Here is a 16,526-nt window from a genome sequence, read left to right as displayed (position 1 = left end):
GCAGCTGACATGTGGTATTCCTTTGGCAACCAGTAAGAGTGAGATGAGAACAACCACAATGTATGCTATTCTATCAAGTGCTATGATGTTCAATGTAATACACACCGATGAAGACGTCCACATCATCTTTGCAAGAGAGCCACATGTCACCCATAAAACACCCAGTCAGCCATCTCAAAACCTCAAAACATCATGCTGCCACCATAGTAGTTATCAATATGCTGAGTTTCTTAAACAAAAACTCCTGTACAATAAACTACAGAGAACAAAGTGGTGAACCCCAACCCACACGTACCTGATTGGAGTTCTTGAGACATCTTGTGTGCTACTGAAGAAGACCATTCTGGGTTAGTTACACGCAGCAAGTAAGACTGAATAGTGCTAATAATTTCCACAGTTTCCTTGTCAGCTACTAGCAGAGATCCACTTTTTGTCCATTCTAGCATTTTAGGCTTCAGCCTCTCTTGGAACACATGATTAGCTGCACACATTTGGAGAGTGTCGAGCGACACCTTAGAAAAGCACAAAAAAAGATTTAAGTGAGTCTGAAGTAACCACACCCTTAAAGTCACTACCTAAGAGCAACGTGAAAAAAGTATTTTCTACAGATATAGAAGTCTATTACAAATATCACACACACCCCCATTCTAATGCAGCCAAGGAGCGGAACACAAAATGGGGTGGTGCAAATTAAAAGGTGGAGGTATGCAGAGAGAAGGGATGACCAGAGAGCAACCAAGGCAGGGAGCAGGCTTATCCCTCTCCGCTTCGATCCCCACCTGCCAGTGCAGTTCTTCATTTGCTCTTATCGAAACAAATGCTTGTCATCCACTTCTACGGGGAAAAAGGAAAATGTTGCATTTGGGGATGTTAATGTGAAGAGGGCAAAACTACTTGGGGCTCATTGACAAGGAAACACACAAAGGTGTGTATCTCACCCTTGAAGAGATACACATTCTTCCATTCTTCCCTCTGCACACGCTGTCCCTTTCACAATGGACAAGTATTTTGCTATCACTGATTGAGCAAGGCAGCAGCTGTGCTAGATTTTTTCTATATCCATGCAGAACATGTTGTCTTAGAGTTCAACAACTGAGGAGCCTTAAGAATCAGATGAGCTCTACTGAGACAATGGGGCTTACTCCTACTCCCATGGCAGACACATGAAACTGATGCTTTTATCTGGCAACTCTCACTCCAAGGAAAAACTAAAGGTCATAAGCACTGCCCTCACTGGATCACATCATCTCAGCCAGCAGTGACTGAAACAGCAAGATGCTCACAGTAAAGATGATGGTCCATCCCTATTGGCTTTCCCTAGTACCAAGTGAGATATATTGCCACTGTACACAGAGGATCCACTTAGCTATCATGAATCACTGTTAAGAGCCACCACAAATTCTGATTTGATTACGGTTTTGTCGCCATATCAATTAGCACCCACCAATCCACACTGTGGTAAGAATTTGTACACATTAAAAAAAATCACTCCAGAGCAGTTTTGTTTTTACCTTCATGATCTTGGAGATCAAAAAAATCTTTGGGAATGATTCCTCATTCAGTTCTGGAGCTGCATAAAAAGGAGCCAGCATTACACGTAACACATTCAAACTGCATCTTTCTCATATTAAATATGAAAAACATGTGCATGTTTATTGTTAGCAAAAACTTACTAATTATTTTCCAGAAACAATGTGCAGTTCTGAAGAAGATCAAGTGGAAGGGCAGCCTGGCTTGAGCAGCTGGTGATAAAGGAATACCCTGCTCGAACACATACTGATATTCCAGGTCCCCAGGAGCAGAAATCCTTTTGTAGGATTTTAAATGTTCGATGAGAATCAGGGCCTAGAGAAACAGATAAAGGAATGCTTTTCTATCCAGCCCCAACAAAGAGCTGACCTTTCCAAAAGAAAAACTAAACCTTCTCAAAGAATACAATGTAATCAAGATTTCTTAATGTTGTTTTCCTTGGAAACTGAACAGAAATGTTCATGAACAACTTATTTGAAGGAAAAAAGTTTGAAGAAAAAGTTCTCTTTTACATAAGGACCTAATCCTCACCAAATGATACCTCAAATGTCTTGGTATTTTTAAACGTTCTCTATGACATGACATATGTGTAGCATAAATGAGAATACTCCAAGACAGAGCCCATTTTAAAGATCAAAATTATATTTGGGTAAGTAGAGCAACTGAATCCACTTACTTTATTCAACGGGATGCTTAATGTTTCCCCACCAGCCTTCTCTAAAATCACCAGAAGACTTTCAATAGCTTCGTAGTCATATGGATCAAGCTGTTACAGACAGTGAAGAGACAAAGAAACACGTTCTGATTACAAAGTTTCCACAATAGGAAATCTGGTATGGCTCAGGCACACTAACTTCCAGCTTCCCCCTCTTCATGTGGGGTTGCTAGCCAACTTCAAATCATGTTTGAGATGGGTCTCTGGGTGTTAACCATACTAATGATTTTACAGTTTAATTTCACAGGCAACTAGAAGATGCTTAGCATGATGGCCTAGGGCAGTGATGGCGAACCTTTTCGAGACCGAGTGCCCAAATTGCAACCCAAAACCCATTTATTTATCGCAAAGTGCCAACACAGCAATTTAACCTGAATCCTGAGGTTTTAGTTTAGAAAAAACGGTTGGCTCCAAGGCGTGCGTTACTCAGGAGTAAGCTTGGTGGTAGTCAGTGGCTTTGCTTTGAAGCAACCATGCAACTCTTCCAATGGGTGAATCACGACCCTAGGAGGGTTTACTCAGAAGCAAGCCCCATAGCCAGTAACCGAGCTTACTCCCAGGAAAGGATCATGCTTTAGTTCTTCACATGAAAATCAGTGGGGTTTAACAGCACTTAACAGGGTTACCTACGCTGCTTCCCCAAAACTAGATCTTAGGTTTAATGCTATTAATTGAGCCCAGCTGTCCAAGCCAGCCTAGATGTGTGGGGGGGCACTCTGTGCGTGCCCACAGAGAGGGCTCTGAGTGCCACCTCTGGCACCCGTGCCATAGGTTCGCCACCACTGGCCTAGGGCACCAAGCAAGATGTCACTTCTGGCTCCTGATCATATGAAGCTGGACAGTTGGTTTTGGCCCTTATCACAGCATCAATTACTTGCTCAGTGGGCACCTTACTACCTTACAGGACACTGTAACTCAGATCAGAGCTAGTGGCTCTCCATGTGGTCCCTGCCACAGTCAAAGGACTGTGGGTTAATGACAGAGAATCTAACCAGCATGAAGAAGATCCCAGATTCCATCCCCAATATCTCCAGTTAAAAGTTCCAGACAGTAGATGATGAGAAAGAACTCAGTCTGGAACTATAGAAGAGTACAAAGGATGCCAGGTTTGATTGCTGAAGCCTTTTGATTTCTTGCCAACCTTAGGATGCTCACAGGTCTTCTCCTTGCAGGCATGCTACATCTGTCAAGTCCCTCCTGGGGCTCCCCTATGCTGTTCAATCCTGCACAGTTTGAGGAGAGGGCTGTAGCTCAGTGGCAGAGTATCTGCCTGGCATGCAGAAGGCCCACAGTTCAATCTCCAGCATCTCCAGTTAAAAGGGCCACTCAGTAGAAGACCTCTGCCTGGGACCTGGAGAGCCGCTGCCAGTCTGAGTAGACCAGGGGTCTGTAACCTGTGGCTCTCCAGATGTTCATGGACTACAATTCCCATCAGCCCCTGCCAGCATGGCCAACTGGAGTAGACAATATTGGAGTACACAATATTGACTTGGAGGGCCTGAGGTTCTGATTTGGCACAAGGCAGCTTCACATGCCTAATGCACCAAGGTGCTCAACCTGATGTTTCAGTCTTCACCTCTGATATTTAACATCACCACATTCAGCAGAGTGAGGCTTTGGAACTTCAATAGATGGGCTTGATCCAGTCAAAGTGAAGTGATTATCTCCAGGGGACATATTTAAGTAGAACTTGACCTTTGATGACTCTCTTGACCAATGTTTATGTTATACTTTGCTCTACCTTGTACAGCATGGCATCAAGGTTTGTAACCAAATCATCGGTGCTTCCCAGCAAAGGGATAATTTCTGTGGCTCTGGCCACTACTGCGGAAGGAGGCTGCCTTATGGTATCTCTTGGAGGTTCCCCTTCAATATGACTTGCGCTGGCATTTTGGAGGATGGCCTTAACATAAAGCTGCAATGCTGCCTCACTGTCCAACTGGAAAGACCTTTAAAAGAACAAAAAACAATGGTGCAGTACACTTCTCTGTTCAAGGAGGGTGGGAAACTATTTGCTCCACTTTTAAAAGTACACGCTTGCTAGACATTTCAACACAACTTAAAAATTATTTTTGATGCAACACATTGGAATTGTGTTTCTCCTCACCTGCAATATTTTAATATGAGATCGGTTTTTACATGTGGATTCTGAACCAAAGTTCTCAGAAGCTCTTTCTTCCTTATGGATGGTGTTCTAAATACATTCTGGAAAGAGATCTGTAGCCAAACAAAAGGACTAATTTAAATGGGTGTTCAGGTTTATTAAGACATCATTATCAGACTACCTTCTTGGAATTCTGATCTAGTATTTTTGTTTTCTCATTGTAACACTGACATGAGGTACTCCTAGAGTTGCCATTAACTGGGAATGCGGCCAGACAGGAAGACATGTGGAAGAAATGAGCATAGCATCAATTGAGAGGTAAGCCTCTCTGGGAGGAACACCAAGGTCAGCCCAGTAGGAGCCAAGGAATCTGAGGAAGGGAAGGTGAAGAAGGAACAACTGTACAATGGCATGTTGACAGGTTAGGAGAGCATTCAAAAGAAAGGCAGTGGGGGCAGACCAAGAAGAAAGCAAACACCCTAATGCTATAGGCAAAGAGAAGAAAAGATGGAGATGGTAGGCAGATAGGAGTTTCTGCTGTGTCAGTTTATACAATGTAGTAACAACGGGCTTCTGCAGGGCAAGTATCCATACTGTAGCCAACTCTCCTCACCCCACCCCAAAAATGGGGAGGGCTTTTTCAGCTTTCTTTCTTTAAATCAGCAATTGACATAGTTATAATGTTACAGCAATCCGTACATCAATGAAAGCAGTGTTGCGAGTGGCCGCTGTCTACAACCAAGGCAAAAACGAATGGATGGAACCAGGAAGATTAGGACTTTGCCAGTCCACATGGGCATCACCCCAGCTGCAATGCCATCTTTCCAAAAAACATCACAGGTTAAGGAACATTTGTAGAAAGAAAAAACCCAGGAGATTTACCAAAGCACGACAATCCTGTGGTTAAGTGGGGGGAAAATGCACTTCCTAGTAGTATCCATGCAACTACAAACAACCTGTATGCACGTGAAGTCCTAAGTCTCAAAACTAGCATTGTTTCAACAGAAAGATTCTTACCCGCCTACCAGGATACTGTGTGAGCCTTCATGAGGAATTAGTGGTTGCGGTTCCTGAATAGAGGCCATCACCATACTTGTAACTGAATAATCAATAAACTAATCAATGTGTGAATCTGAATTCTACTGCTTATCCTTCGGTTGCTCTTGGAACCACTTGGCAAAAACACAGCCTCACTTTCTATAGTCTCCATCAATCTGAGCATGTGGCAAGACTAATTCTGGAGGGTACACGGTGGACATATTTCTTCCTCCACTGTCAGTGGAGATGCCTACCATTCTCTGTGATGGTTTCTGCCTCACTGAATATGAACTATAGTGCAGAAAACACAGATCCAAAGGAAACCACTATCTTACAGGAACCAAGGAGAAGATGAAGGAGCAAAAGTTGTGCTCTTCCCTCCATATGCACATACGCAGGTACACATTTGAGACAACTTTCAGGAGATAAGTTGCACCCCCCCCCAAAAAAAATTCAAGTTGTGTCAAAAGCAATAATTACTGCCTGTAATTATTTGCAATGGAATGGTTCTACAGACGTAAAACAGCACTGTTGTTTAGCCAAACATGCTGTGGAATGAAGTAAACATTCCCAAAAGACTTTGGCGACTTGGCATAATCAGCTTATGGCACAAGTAAAATGTGAAGACTGATTCATCACAAATCGTGGCACAATAGCCCAGCAGCAACATTTCATAACTTTTTACGGAAAAGAACTCTACCAACTACTAACTTTTAAAAATCATCTGCCTAGAAAGATACAAATCATTCTGTATAGCCATGTTCCCATTTCTGTCATGTAACCTGAATTTAAATGGAACAAAAGAACTTACTTTAAGTTTTCCAAGCTTTCCGCCCCATTCAGCTTCAATGATTAATTCTTCAAATTTCTGCTTTTCATCCATATCATCATAGCAACTGGCAAGTCCCGCTCCAACAAAGGCAACTGACTGAGTTAGAGAAATAAACAAATAGTCATGGGTAAAAAGTACATGGATGCTTGTAATGTGCATATTCCACGGGCCAGCAGAAGGGGTTCATCTGTTTCACACTCAAAACAGGCATCTCACAGTTCAGGCAGCAATGGTTTCCAACTAGCTGGTCTCCCAAATCCACACATCACTTTCTCATTATTCTAATTTTGATTATTATTGAGAGGGGAGAACTGGACTCCTTGGTTTATAAACATCTATGTTTAAAAAGATTACTGGTGCCACAGAATTTAGAATATTTTTAAAGACATCATAGAAAGCTATTAGTTATGTTTTAAAGTTTGTGATTAAATGTTTTATGGAATTTTATATGATATTTTCATGTAAAACTGGTTAGCCGCCCTGAGCCTGGCCGGCACTGGGAAAGGATGGGATAGTAAACTGAATAATATAAATAAATGAAACAGATAAAAATAAAAGCTTACACCCTGAAAAGCTAAGGTGCTAGTGGACTCGAATCCAACTGTTCCACTACAGAAACAGAATACAGAACCAAAGTGTATGGCTCCTTAAAATGCACACAAAGCTCTGCTAGAATTGGTGCATTCTCCCATTGTTTCTGAGCATTGCCACTGTCCCTCAAATGACCATCCATTTATTTTTCAGTAAAGAGACTTGCTCATCTGACTGTATGAACTGGTCAATTTTTGAGAGTGCCAGCATGGTGTAGTGGTTAAGAGCAGGTGCACTCTAATCTGGAGAACCGGGTTTGATTCCCCGCTGTGCCACTTGAGCTGTGGAGGTTTATCTGGTGAACTAGATTAGCTTGTGCACTCCAACACATGCCAGCTGGGTGACCTTGGGCTAGTCGGAGCTCTCTCAGCCCCACCCACCTCACAGGGTGTTTGTTGTGAGGGGGGAAAGGAGATTGTAAGCCCCTTTGAGTCTCTTTAGAGGAGAGAAAAGAGGGATATAAATGCAAACATTTCTTCTTCTTCAGGTGCCACATCATGCACAGTCTATAAGTCCTTTTCAAAAGGACAGCTTTCTCCTTCCCTGATTTCCAATCACTCATTGGATGCATTCAGACATAACATGCCACTGTTAGTCACTATGAGAACAACAAGCCTTGGAAGTCCTCATGCTTTTGCATTCCCTCCCACTTCCTCAACAAATATTTGAACTAAGTCCTCAAATGAAGCCTGCTGCGCCATGTATCTGGAAGGTCTCACTTTTGAATGAAAGAATGCAGGATGATGTGAAAGAAACAGCAGTACAACTTTTACGGATTGCCATTTGTCAGTCAGCAACTAATACAAAATATGAACATATTCACAGGTAGAGCTTTTTTGTCCTTGTACAAGTTCACTCATGCATAAAGGTGAGAACAATATATTTTACACATGCAGTCAATCACTTGAAGGGAAGCTGAGACTTACCAGAATCTTGCTATAATTTTGCCCTGTTTTGTTGATCAAGTTCCAGAGATATTCATAAATCATTTCTTTGGGCAATAGAGAGCAGTAGCCTAGTGCCAGATTGTGGTCTAGCTGGCGACTGTTAAAAACCTACAAAGGTTAGACTTTGATTAAACATTTTTAAATTAAACATTTTCAGTTCACGGAATTTTTATTTTATTTTAACAGGATATTTTTAAAAGATACTTGTGTAAAGGGTTCAGCCCCTTGGAAGAGAAGAGCACAATTATCTAAGTAATTCTTTGCAGAAGCCCCACTGACATGAACATGGTACTGTGCAAGTTTTAGAGGGAATCTAGCACCCTACAAAAGGTCTTGCCCTCCCATCCTGACTCCTATGGCATTGGTACAGGCTCACCTTGTGCAGCAGGGCCATCACATTATCTTTAATCTTTGACTGAGAAGGACGCATCATTGTGATGAGAGCTTCTACAGCATCCTGTACTGCGTCCTGGTTATTCAGCTGATGGACAGAGAACACCATGCTGGAATCACAACTAAACATTTCATTGCTCCAAAACAATTTTGCTTGGCTTTTATTTCCACCCTTCTAAGACAGGAGTGTCCAACTCTGGTGCCCCAGATGTTCATGGACTACGATTCACATCAGTCCGATGGGAATCGTAGTCCATGAACATCTGGGGCACCAGAGTTGGACACACCTGCTCTAAGATTTCTCATGTGTCCAGAATTACTATTGCTGTTATGTTTCCATATTTCAGAGAGAGATCCACTAACATAAGAGGAAACTATTATGAGCGGAAACTATTATATTATGAAAAAGAAGCGCATTTTCAGGTAACTGGTTGTGGTGACTTTCTTACAGAATGTATTAGCCAGAGAGAAAGTAGTTCCTAAGGAATCTTGCCTAAAGCATCAGGGTCTCCCCAACCTCTGCCTGCTCTTTAAGAGTTGCCCCATTCTGAATTGACGCCTCCAGTGAGGCGAGAGGCATAAGAAAAAACAATTTTGCAGAGCGCGACCCCAACGTGATTATATGTTACAGCATTGAGGAAAAAAAATCCCTGTTCTTTGCTTAACAGCCTTGAAGGTTTCACGGGGCCAGTAATTATCTAGATTCTGGCTAGCTGTTGCTGTTATTGTGTTAAAAAAAGAAAAATAATAATTACTGTGTTCCTATGTACCTGTATTGTACAAAATTGCTTTGAAATAATTTTTCAACACTGCTATGATGCTATAAAATTCCTTGTGATTTTTTAGTCTTCAGCCTGGTGGGTACAAATTTTCTCTTATCACCATCCTGAATTGAGGCATGCATCCCAAGTGGTCATCTGGCAACTGGTGTTGAATAGTGGTATAAGTGAGAAGCAGCCGGTGCTTAACAGAAATGCTACTGCACTTGGGACAAATGCATGCAACATAAAGAAGTCTACCTTTCTTTCACCCAATGGGCAAGCATACCCTAATGTATGCAACATAAAGAAGTCTACCTTTCTTTCACCCAATGGGCAAGCATACCCTAATGTATGCAACATAAAGAAGTCTACCTTTCTTTCACCCAATGGGCAAGCATACCCAAAAGTTATTGGCCTGCAGAACTGCAAGGTTCCATACACAGCATTTTTGGCAACCTGAAAGATATTCATCATCAGACATGACTAGTCCAGGCATCATCCAAGTAGTCTCACCCCCATGATCCATACCTTTGCAAACAGATCGGCATCCATGATGTTTCCTGTAAAGTGCTGAACAGCAGACCCCAAAGAGGTATTTATCAGTCTCAAGCTCAATTCATGTTGACTACATTCTTGCAACTTGTCGAGCAGAACAGACATCAGAGTCATAAGGGGCAAACAGAGGTTCTTCCCTAGAAAAAAATCCCACCCCAAAGTGTAGAAATGAAGGTTCATATTATAATGGACATTAAGGGTTTGTAAAGTATGTTTGACTGTCATAAGAACATAAGAACAAGCCAGCTGGATCAGACCAGAGTCCATCTAGTCCAGCTCTCTGCAGCTCGCAGTGGCCCACCAGGTGCCTTTGGGAGCTCACATGCAGGATGTGAAAGCAATGGCCTTCTGCGGCTGTTGCTCCCGAGCACCTGGTCTGTCAGTGAGCTAGGCTATTGGAAACTCAGTGGAATTAGACATAATCTTTGCTTTTAGTGGCCCAAAGTATTCCACAAAATGCTACAGAACAGACAAAATCAGCCAGGACTGGCTGACAAATATTAACGCAAGATGACAAGATTTTGGAGTGGCAGTGGGCAAATTAACCTCCTTCTCCAAGCAGGAAATATTTTTTCAGCTAGCTGAAGAAACCAGAAGTGACATCACAGTCACTAGAGACTATTTAGGTGATCCCGAAGAGGGCAAGGAGGCTGTGGGCTGGATGCAGCACAAACTGTTCTCTGAAGGAACAACCAGACCCAGGAGATGGGAGAAAAATATCACAACCTGCAGGGGACTTGCAGATTTGACAGGTTCATGGGCAACAGGAAAGGCAATATCCTTGAAAACAAGAGACCTGCACAAAGAGACCTTGGTATAAGGAAACACTAGGAAAAACCCTCAAGCTCCTTGAGAGGCAGCAAGCGAGGAGATCAGGATTTATCCAGCAATGATGAGGTTAACAGGAAATAGGTTGTGCAGTGGGCATCAGCCAAGTGCTGGGGCTGTGCTCTCAGAGGCCCTTAAGGAGTGAGAAGCTTGTCCAATGCTAGACACAGTTTGTCTGTGTTTTGAATGTATTCTTGATTTGTACTTCACAAATGCCTGGTAACGCTCTGGAGCCTATTTTATATGCCTAATAAAGGTGGTGGTATTCCAGACCGGCGATGACTGGAGCCCGCTCCAACCCACGCTAGGGGCGCAAGCTTCTTAGCCCCCCGTAGGGCGTCCCAACCGTGTGCTTGCTCCACCCCTACCTTTCATTTCATTTTCATTTTAACCTTTAATGGCATATAAATTATTTCCATTTAAAAGAGAAAACTTTTAAAACATTTAAATACGGGTGTTTAAAATGCTTTCCAAGAATTTAGCCACTGCCAAGGTGATCGATGGATTACAGTCACTTAGCAGAAAGCGAGTGGCCTGGAACTTGGAGTGCTCAAGTCTTGGAAGCAGCAGAGGGTGAATTAAAATCATGCGCAGGTTACTGTGAAGACAGCATTCCAGAAGAATATGAGTTATGGTTTCTATAGATCCACATCCGCAACGGCATAGTCTCTGATGTTTAGGGATCTGGAGGTATCTCCCTGAGGTTTCCGCTGATGGGAAAATATTGAGGCATGCTAGCATGAATGCACGGCGTTGGTTAATGGATAACAGAGATGAGAGATATTTAGCTCTTGCTCTGTAACTTGGTTGTATTCCGAGGGAGCGGGGATCTCCACCCCTACCTGTTAAGGAGGTGTAACCAAACAAGGGAGCTCCCCCAGCTCCCCGTTCCAGCAGATCACCCCCATGCGCAAGCCGCAATTGGCTATGACAATGAAATTACACTTAGAATGACTGAATTACAGGGCTCGGTTGGGTGGGCAACACTAGATGTCTGGAGGCAGAGTGGGCCCTGTACCACAAGGCAGGGCCTCTTATAGGCCCTACCAGGTCCACTCTGATGACGTGCTCTCATGAATCACAAGAGAATGTCATCCCATCGGGGCCCGGCTCCTGTGCACGCGCAGACCAGGCCCGAAGCCTCCTGGCGTGTGTGCATGCCAGTTCCGATACCGCTTGCCTGCCCTTAGTTGGGCAGATGGCCTTTGCTGGGCCCCCCTCCGCCTCCCGCAATGGCAGCCGCGTCCTAGGCGCAGCCGCTCTTTCTCGCCAAGACCTTAAAAGTGTGCTTTCGTTCCTATCTCAGTCATAGCCATTTGTTTGCGCAAATATCTGGTATTAATGGACTATGTGCCAAACTGGTACAATCTGGGGGATCTCTCTTCCATCCTGCAAGAGAGATAACAACATCCCCTTTAGGGATGGGGTGGTATAGTAAATCTGATATATAAATAAAATAAAATATGATGAAAACACGTGTGTTCCCACAAAACAATGGAGGAAAAAAGTCATTAGTAGCTAGTATGGATATACTTTTTAAAAGGAGGCAGGGAAAACAAGAGTAGGAACTAGCTTAAACAGAAAGGTTACCTGCAAGAGGCAGCATGCAGGAAGCGATTTCATAGGCAGCAGGAAGTACAGAGGGTGGATCCAAGACTGCTCCTTCTTCAGTGAAAAAATCATCAAAAGTCCACTCTGTGTATGGGTCTTTATCAGCTCCAGAAAATGCTGTCTACACAAATGAAGGAATTGATAGGATTTTATCAAGACTGCCCAAGAGGCAGAGCAGAATTAGCTCAACAGGCAGAACAGGGAAAGTTCATCTTGCTAGACCCTCAGCTAGGAATGACTTATCTTCCTCATGTTCCCTTACACCAGGGATCTCCAAACTTTGAGCCTGCGGGCACCTCTGGAATTCTAACATGGTATGGTGAGCATAGAAACAAAATGGCTACGACAAGAAGCAGGGCACGCCACAAAATTATTACTGCAGGTTACCTTCAGTCATACAGTGAAGTTCTTTGCGCTGTGGCAGCAGCTACTGCCAAAGCAATTTTTTTCAATTCAAGCTTTTATTGGCATTCCATGTTACAATAAAACAGTTGTCCATAAAAAACAGATAAATACATCAAGCATATACATATAGTGATAGTCCCGTGTGTAATATTTGTAGTTCAGACTCTTATCAATAGTGTAGTCCAAACGGGCTCATCAAAACTGCCATTCCTACATACTTCTTTGCAGACCAGACTGAAGATTTATTGGCAGAGCCTAGATATCATAATAACATACAATGTTAAAAGTTTTACTGTCGGACACAGGGTTTGTTGGGGTGGCATCAGGTAAAAGGTAAAGGAAAGGGGACAGGGAGATAAATGGATAATTGGTCTGACTCCAGTAGGTTGCCACTGCATTGAATTGTTATACCATCTGCCAACCGATAGTAGAGCTACGACATCTTTCTATAAGTCACACGTTGTTTGGCTTTGGGTGACTGTGAACCTATAGGTTACTGGCAGAGGTAGGCACTGTATATCAGTAGCAAAAGATTAGTGTAATCAACATTATTGTTGTTATGATGCTAGCAATCTAATGCTTAGTACCCATCTAGGGTTACATCTATAATCTTTAGGAGGTATTTCCAAAGCAATTTTCTTAAAAATATGCACAGCCAATCAAATCTCAATAGTTAATCAGAAGCCCTGCTGGGCCAAAGCCCTGCCTGGTCCCACCCACTTCCTAAAGACATTTGGTGGGTACCAAAAAAAGTGTTGGTAGGCTCTGTGTCAAGGATCCCTGACTTACACGTAAGACAGAGGGAGCAGATTATTGCTGAAGTTTCTTGCAACCGACTAAAACAGTGTTAGTCACTTTGTGCCTCTATTAGGAAGAAAGCCGGGGTATTAATCAAGCAAAAGAAACAACAGCCCATTCAAAACAATTCCATCTCTTTTACTGTAGTAAAGATGCCCTTTGTGCCCTAGTTTGGCTGTGGTCCCAGATCACCTTTGATACAGCTCCAGTGTCTTCAATTTGGCACTTCTCGTAAATTTCACAGGCAAGCGAGGTATATCTACAAAGTTCTGCAGCATCTAATAAGCGATCTGTGAGGAAAAACCAAAGTGAAGGGTTAAGTTGTCTTGGGCAAAATAATTATTTTAAAAAAGAAAGAATTTAAGAACTTTCTAGATGAAGTGAAAAAATTAAATAATCTGACATATTATCAGTTCAATGACTGATTTTTATTAAGAAATAGGCTTAGAATGCTCTGTTGTCAGTTTTATGCAGGGACAAGTAACAGACAGCATGTTCTGCAGGCACAAAAGATCCAGGAGAGCACTCTTCCAGTTTGCCAAGCCTGGGGAAATATTTACAGCAATGCAAAAAATAGTACAACAAATCTGTTACATTGCATTTCCTTGAATCTTTAAATCCTGGAGACCAGATTTTTTCAAAAGCAACACATAGACGGATTACAAACATTTACCAGGGCTGCATATTGTAGCTGCTTGGCATGCCATGTTGTGGATCACAGCTGGGATACTTAATCCTTCATATGAGACCATCATGCCATCACAATCAAACATGTGGCAGAATTTTTGACAGGCTAAAAACAGCAGCTGTCCTGCTTCTTTGTTGTAGTGGCATTCATAAAAATCTCTGAGGAGGGGAGGGAGTAGAGGAAAGGATTACTCTGAGCAACAGAAGTATCTATAAACTCAAGGTGATCAACACAGAATGCAAACTTCCAGATAATATACTGAACAATAACATTATGCAAAGCAAATAGGTCATTGAGTTGAAAGTCTTAACCCATCTGGGACCAGGGATCTCAAGGACTGCTCTGCTGTCTTTTGAATCTGCTCAGTCATCTTCAGAGGCTGATGTTTAATGAATGTCCAGATAGCTTTTTCTGTTAATGTCACCCTGCCTTCAGAACTTCCTTCCTGCAACCCCAATATGCCAAATAGGTATTACAACAAACATCACAATAATCTATAAACATTGCATATATCGCCTTGCTTCCGCTGCATTATCTTCTTCTACCTCTGTAATTCATTTCCTGCATTATGGCATGTCATGCCTTAGACAGCTTTTCATTTGCACTGTTTCATTTGCTCACTCTAATCCTATTCTCATTGCATTGTTTATTGGACGTTTTACAGTCTGATTGAAATGCTTTTATATTTTTCAATCCGCCCTGAGTCTCTGAAAACTCTGAAAACAGGCTCTGAAAACAGGAAGCAATCTATATATATAAAAATCTATCAGTGCGTTTTTCTGCTGGCAGGTAATCTCCTAAACTACTGGACTGATTGCTTTGAAATTTTCACACAATGTCGCATTCGCTTGTGGCCAAGTTTCCATACAGTTTCCACACCTCCTGTTGTGTACATATTACAACTGTGCCCGTTATTGTGTACATGCCACCCGTGACAGTTGGAACCACAGTTCTGTTCCGCAACAGCGCCATCTGCTGGCCGTCAAAGCAACACCCTCTGATACAAAGGAACCAACTATGCCTTCCTTGAAAACCACTGCCTTATAAAGTGAAAGGGATGGGGTGGGCCATCTGCACATGGCCCACCCACCCTAGCGGAGGAAGGGGAAGGTGAGGGAGGGTCCAGGGGTTTGCTGGACCAAACGCTCTGAAATATGAACACAATGTCGCTCATGCCTCCCAGCATGTTTTATGCTAGATAGTTCGCCTGCAAGGGAAGGGAGTGAAAGGGACAGGACCAGCCACCTGCACATGGCCCACCCACCCTAGTAGAGGAAGGGGAACGTTAGGGAGAGACCGGCTGGGTTGCCATGCAAGGGAACGGGAGAGAGGGAGGGGAGCGAGGGGCCCCTTGCCCCTCCCCTCCCTTGCAATCATTGTGCAATGACACATGTTTGAACTGTTCGCTTCCCCTTTTCTTTTCCACTTCACCACTCAGCCACAGCCGGGCCCGCTAGTAGTCTTATAGCTTGAAACAACGGTTTTATCACTGACTTTATGCTGCTGCTTATTACTATATTGCTTTTGTATTACTATATTGTTTATTTTGTATTTCACAAGCTTTTGGGCAGAGAGCATGAGACAACTTTCAGAATGAATGGTGCACCTGCATATCTGGAGTGCTTCTTCTACTTGTCTGGCATCCAACGCTCTCAGAACCAGCTGTGACGCCACTTCCAGCTTGGTCATTTGCAGAAGTGAAGCCAGTCTGTAAAGTTGCAACTCTGACAGTGGTTTCTTTATGCGGCTGTCCTTTGAACTAGGATCATCTCCTTGTCCTTTTCCAGATCCCCGAGTCCTTCCATAAGCTTTAATATGCTCTTCAAGTAGTTGAGATCTTAGTGTCTGGTTCTCATAACTCTGGGCTGAAATTATGATATCAAAGTTTTCCTGAACAAGAGGGAAGAAAAAGTGAAAACAAAAAACAAATGGAAAACCAGTGTTGCACTTACCTGCAACTGTTGTTCATTGAGTGGTCTTCTGCGCAGGCACACATTGGAACTGTGAGTGAACAGGCCAGCTGCGGAAAAGATTTCCAAAGCTTTCTAGCAGACTAGAAGCACCCCTCCTCTTTCTGGTGCTTTCTTGCCCAAATGATCATATGACCAGGAGGAGGGGGGCTTTCAAGTCAGGCAGACTTGTACCCTGGGACTTTCAAGTCAGGTAGACTTGTACCCTGGGATCCAACAGGCCACGCCCTCAGGCTCTTGGAGCCAAGATATGCCAGGCAGGAGAAGGGAAGCTTACAGTCAGGCAGTCTCTGCCATACCACACTGGGGGGGGGGGGGGGGGGGGAGGGAGAATCTCTTGGAGCAGACAAGCCTTCCATGTGGAGAGACAGAAAGAGAGGCAGGGAGTCCTTCCCACATAGAGTGTCTGCTAGGACACACTCCGAGCTTCTTTTTAAAGAGGCAGTACCAGTCAGGCAGGTTGCAGCCAAATCCTTAGCAAAGAGCCCTTCTGAATCGGAGGCTCTTGCAGGCTACATTTTCTGATTTCTTCCCTCAGAGCTGACGCAGCCAAGAAGGGGAATATGTCTTTATTCAGGCTGGCATGAAGCTGAAGCCCTTGAAAAAGAGCCAGTGAATCTGAGGCTCTGTAGATCACCCCTTGCCAGAGAGGGGGAAGGTGCCTTAAATCAGGCTCGCATGAAGCCATGGATTGGAGACAGAAAGAGCAGGCAGCTCTGTTGTGTGATTCCCCCAGGCAGATAAGGCACAAAGAATGGGC

General features: G+C 43.4%; 1 protein-coding gene across 1 annotated transcript in view; it reads right to left on the bottom strand.

The window, feature by feature from the left end:
* The window catches only part of KNTC1 (kinetochore associated 1), a 53,109-nt gene that overhangs the window by 16,053 nt on the left and 20,530 nt on the right, over positions 1-16,526 (bottom strand). Inside the window, exons 34-47 of the mRNA XM_048514186.1 lie at positions 15,403-15,686; positions 13,782-13,954; positions 13,301-13,398; positions 11,885-12,026; positions 9,440-9,603; positions 8,134-8,238; positions 7,737-7,865; positions 6,199-6,315; positions 4,353-4,462; positions 3,987-4,194; positions 2,207-2,296; positions 1,674-1,845; positions 1,512-1,570; positions 296-512 (exon numbers count right to left, since the gene is read on the bottom strand). Of these exons, the coding sequence (XP_048370143.1) occupies positions 296-512; positions 1,512-1,570; positions 1,674-1,845; positions 2,207-2,296; positions 3,987-4,194; positions 4,353-4,462; positions 6,199-6,315; positions 7,737-7,865; positions 8,134-8,238; positions 9,440-9,603; positions 11,885-12,026; positions 13,301-13,398; positions 13,782-13,954; positions 15,403-15,686 (2,068 nt within the window). The remainder of the gene's footprint in view (positions 1-295; positions 513-1,511; positions 1,571-1,673; positions 1,846-2,206; positions 2,297-3,986; positions 4,195-4,352; positions 4,463-6,198; positions 6,316-7,736; positions 7,866-8,133; positions 8,239-9,439; positions 9,604-11,884; positions 12,027-13,300; positions 13,399-13,781; positions 13,955-15,402; positions 15,687-16,526) is intronic.

This window comes from Sphaerodactylus townsendi, linkage group LG13 (genome assembly GCF_021028975.2).
Source record: "Sphaerodactylus townsendi isolate TG3544 linkage group LG13, MPM_Stown_v2.3, whole genome shotgun sequence".
In the NCBI taxonomy this organism is placed as follows: Eukaryota; Metazoa; Chordata; class Lepidosauria; order Squamata; family Sphaerodactylidae; genus Sphaerodactylus; species Sphaerodactylus townsendi.
The sequence above is the reverse complement of the archived record's forward strand: the minus strand, read 5'-3'. Positions and strand labels throughout refer to the sequence as shown.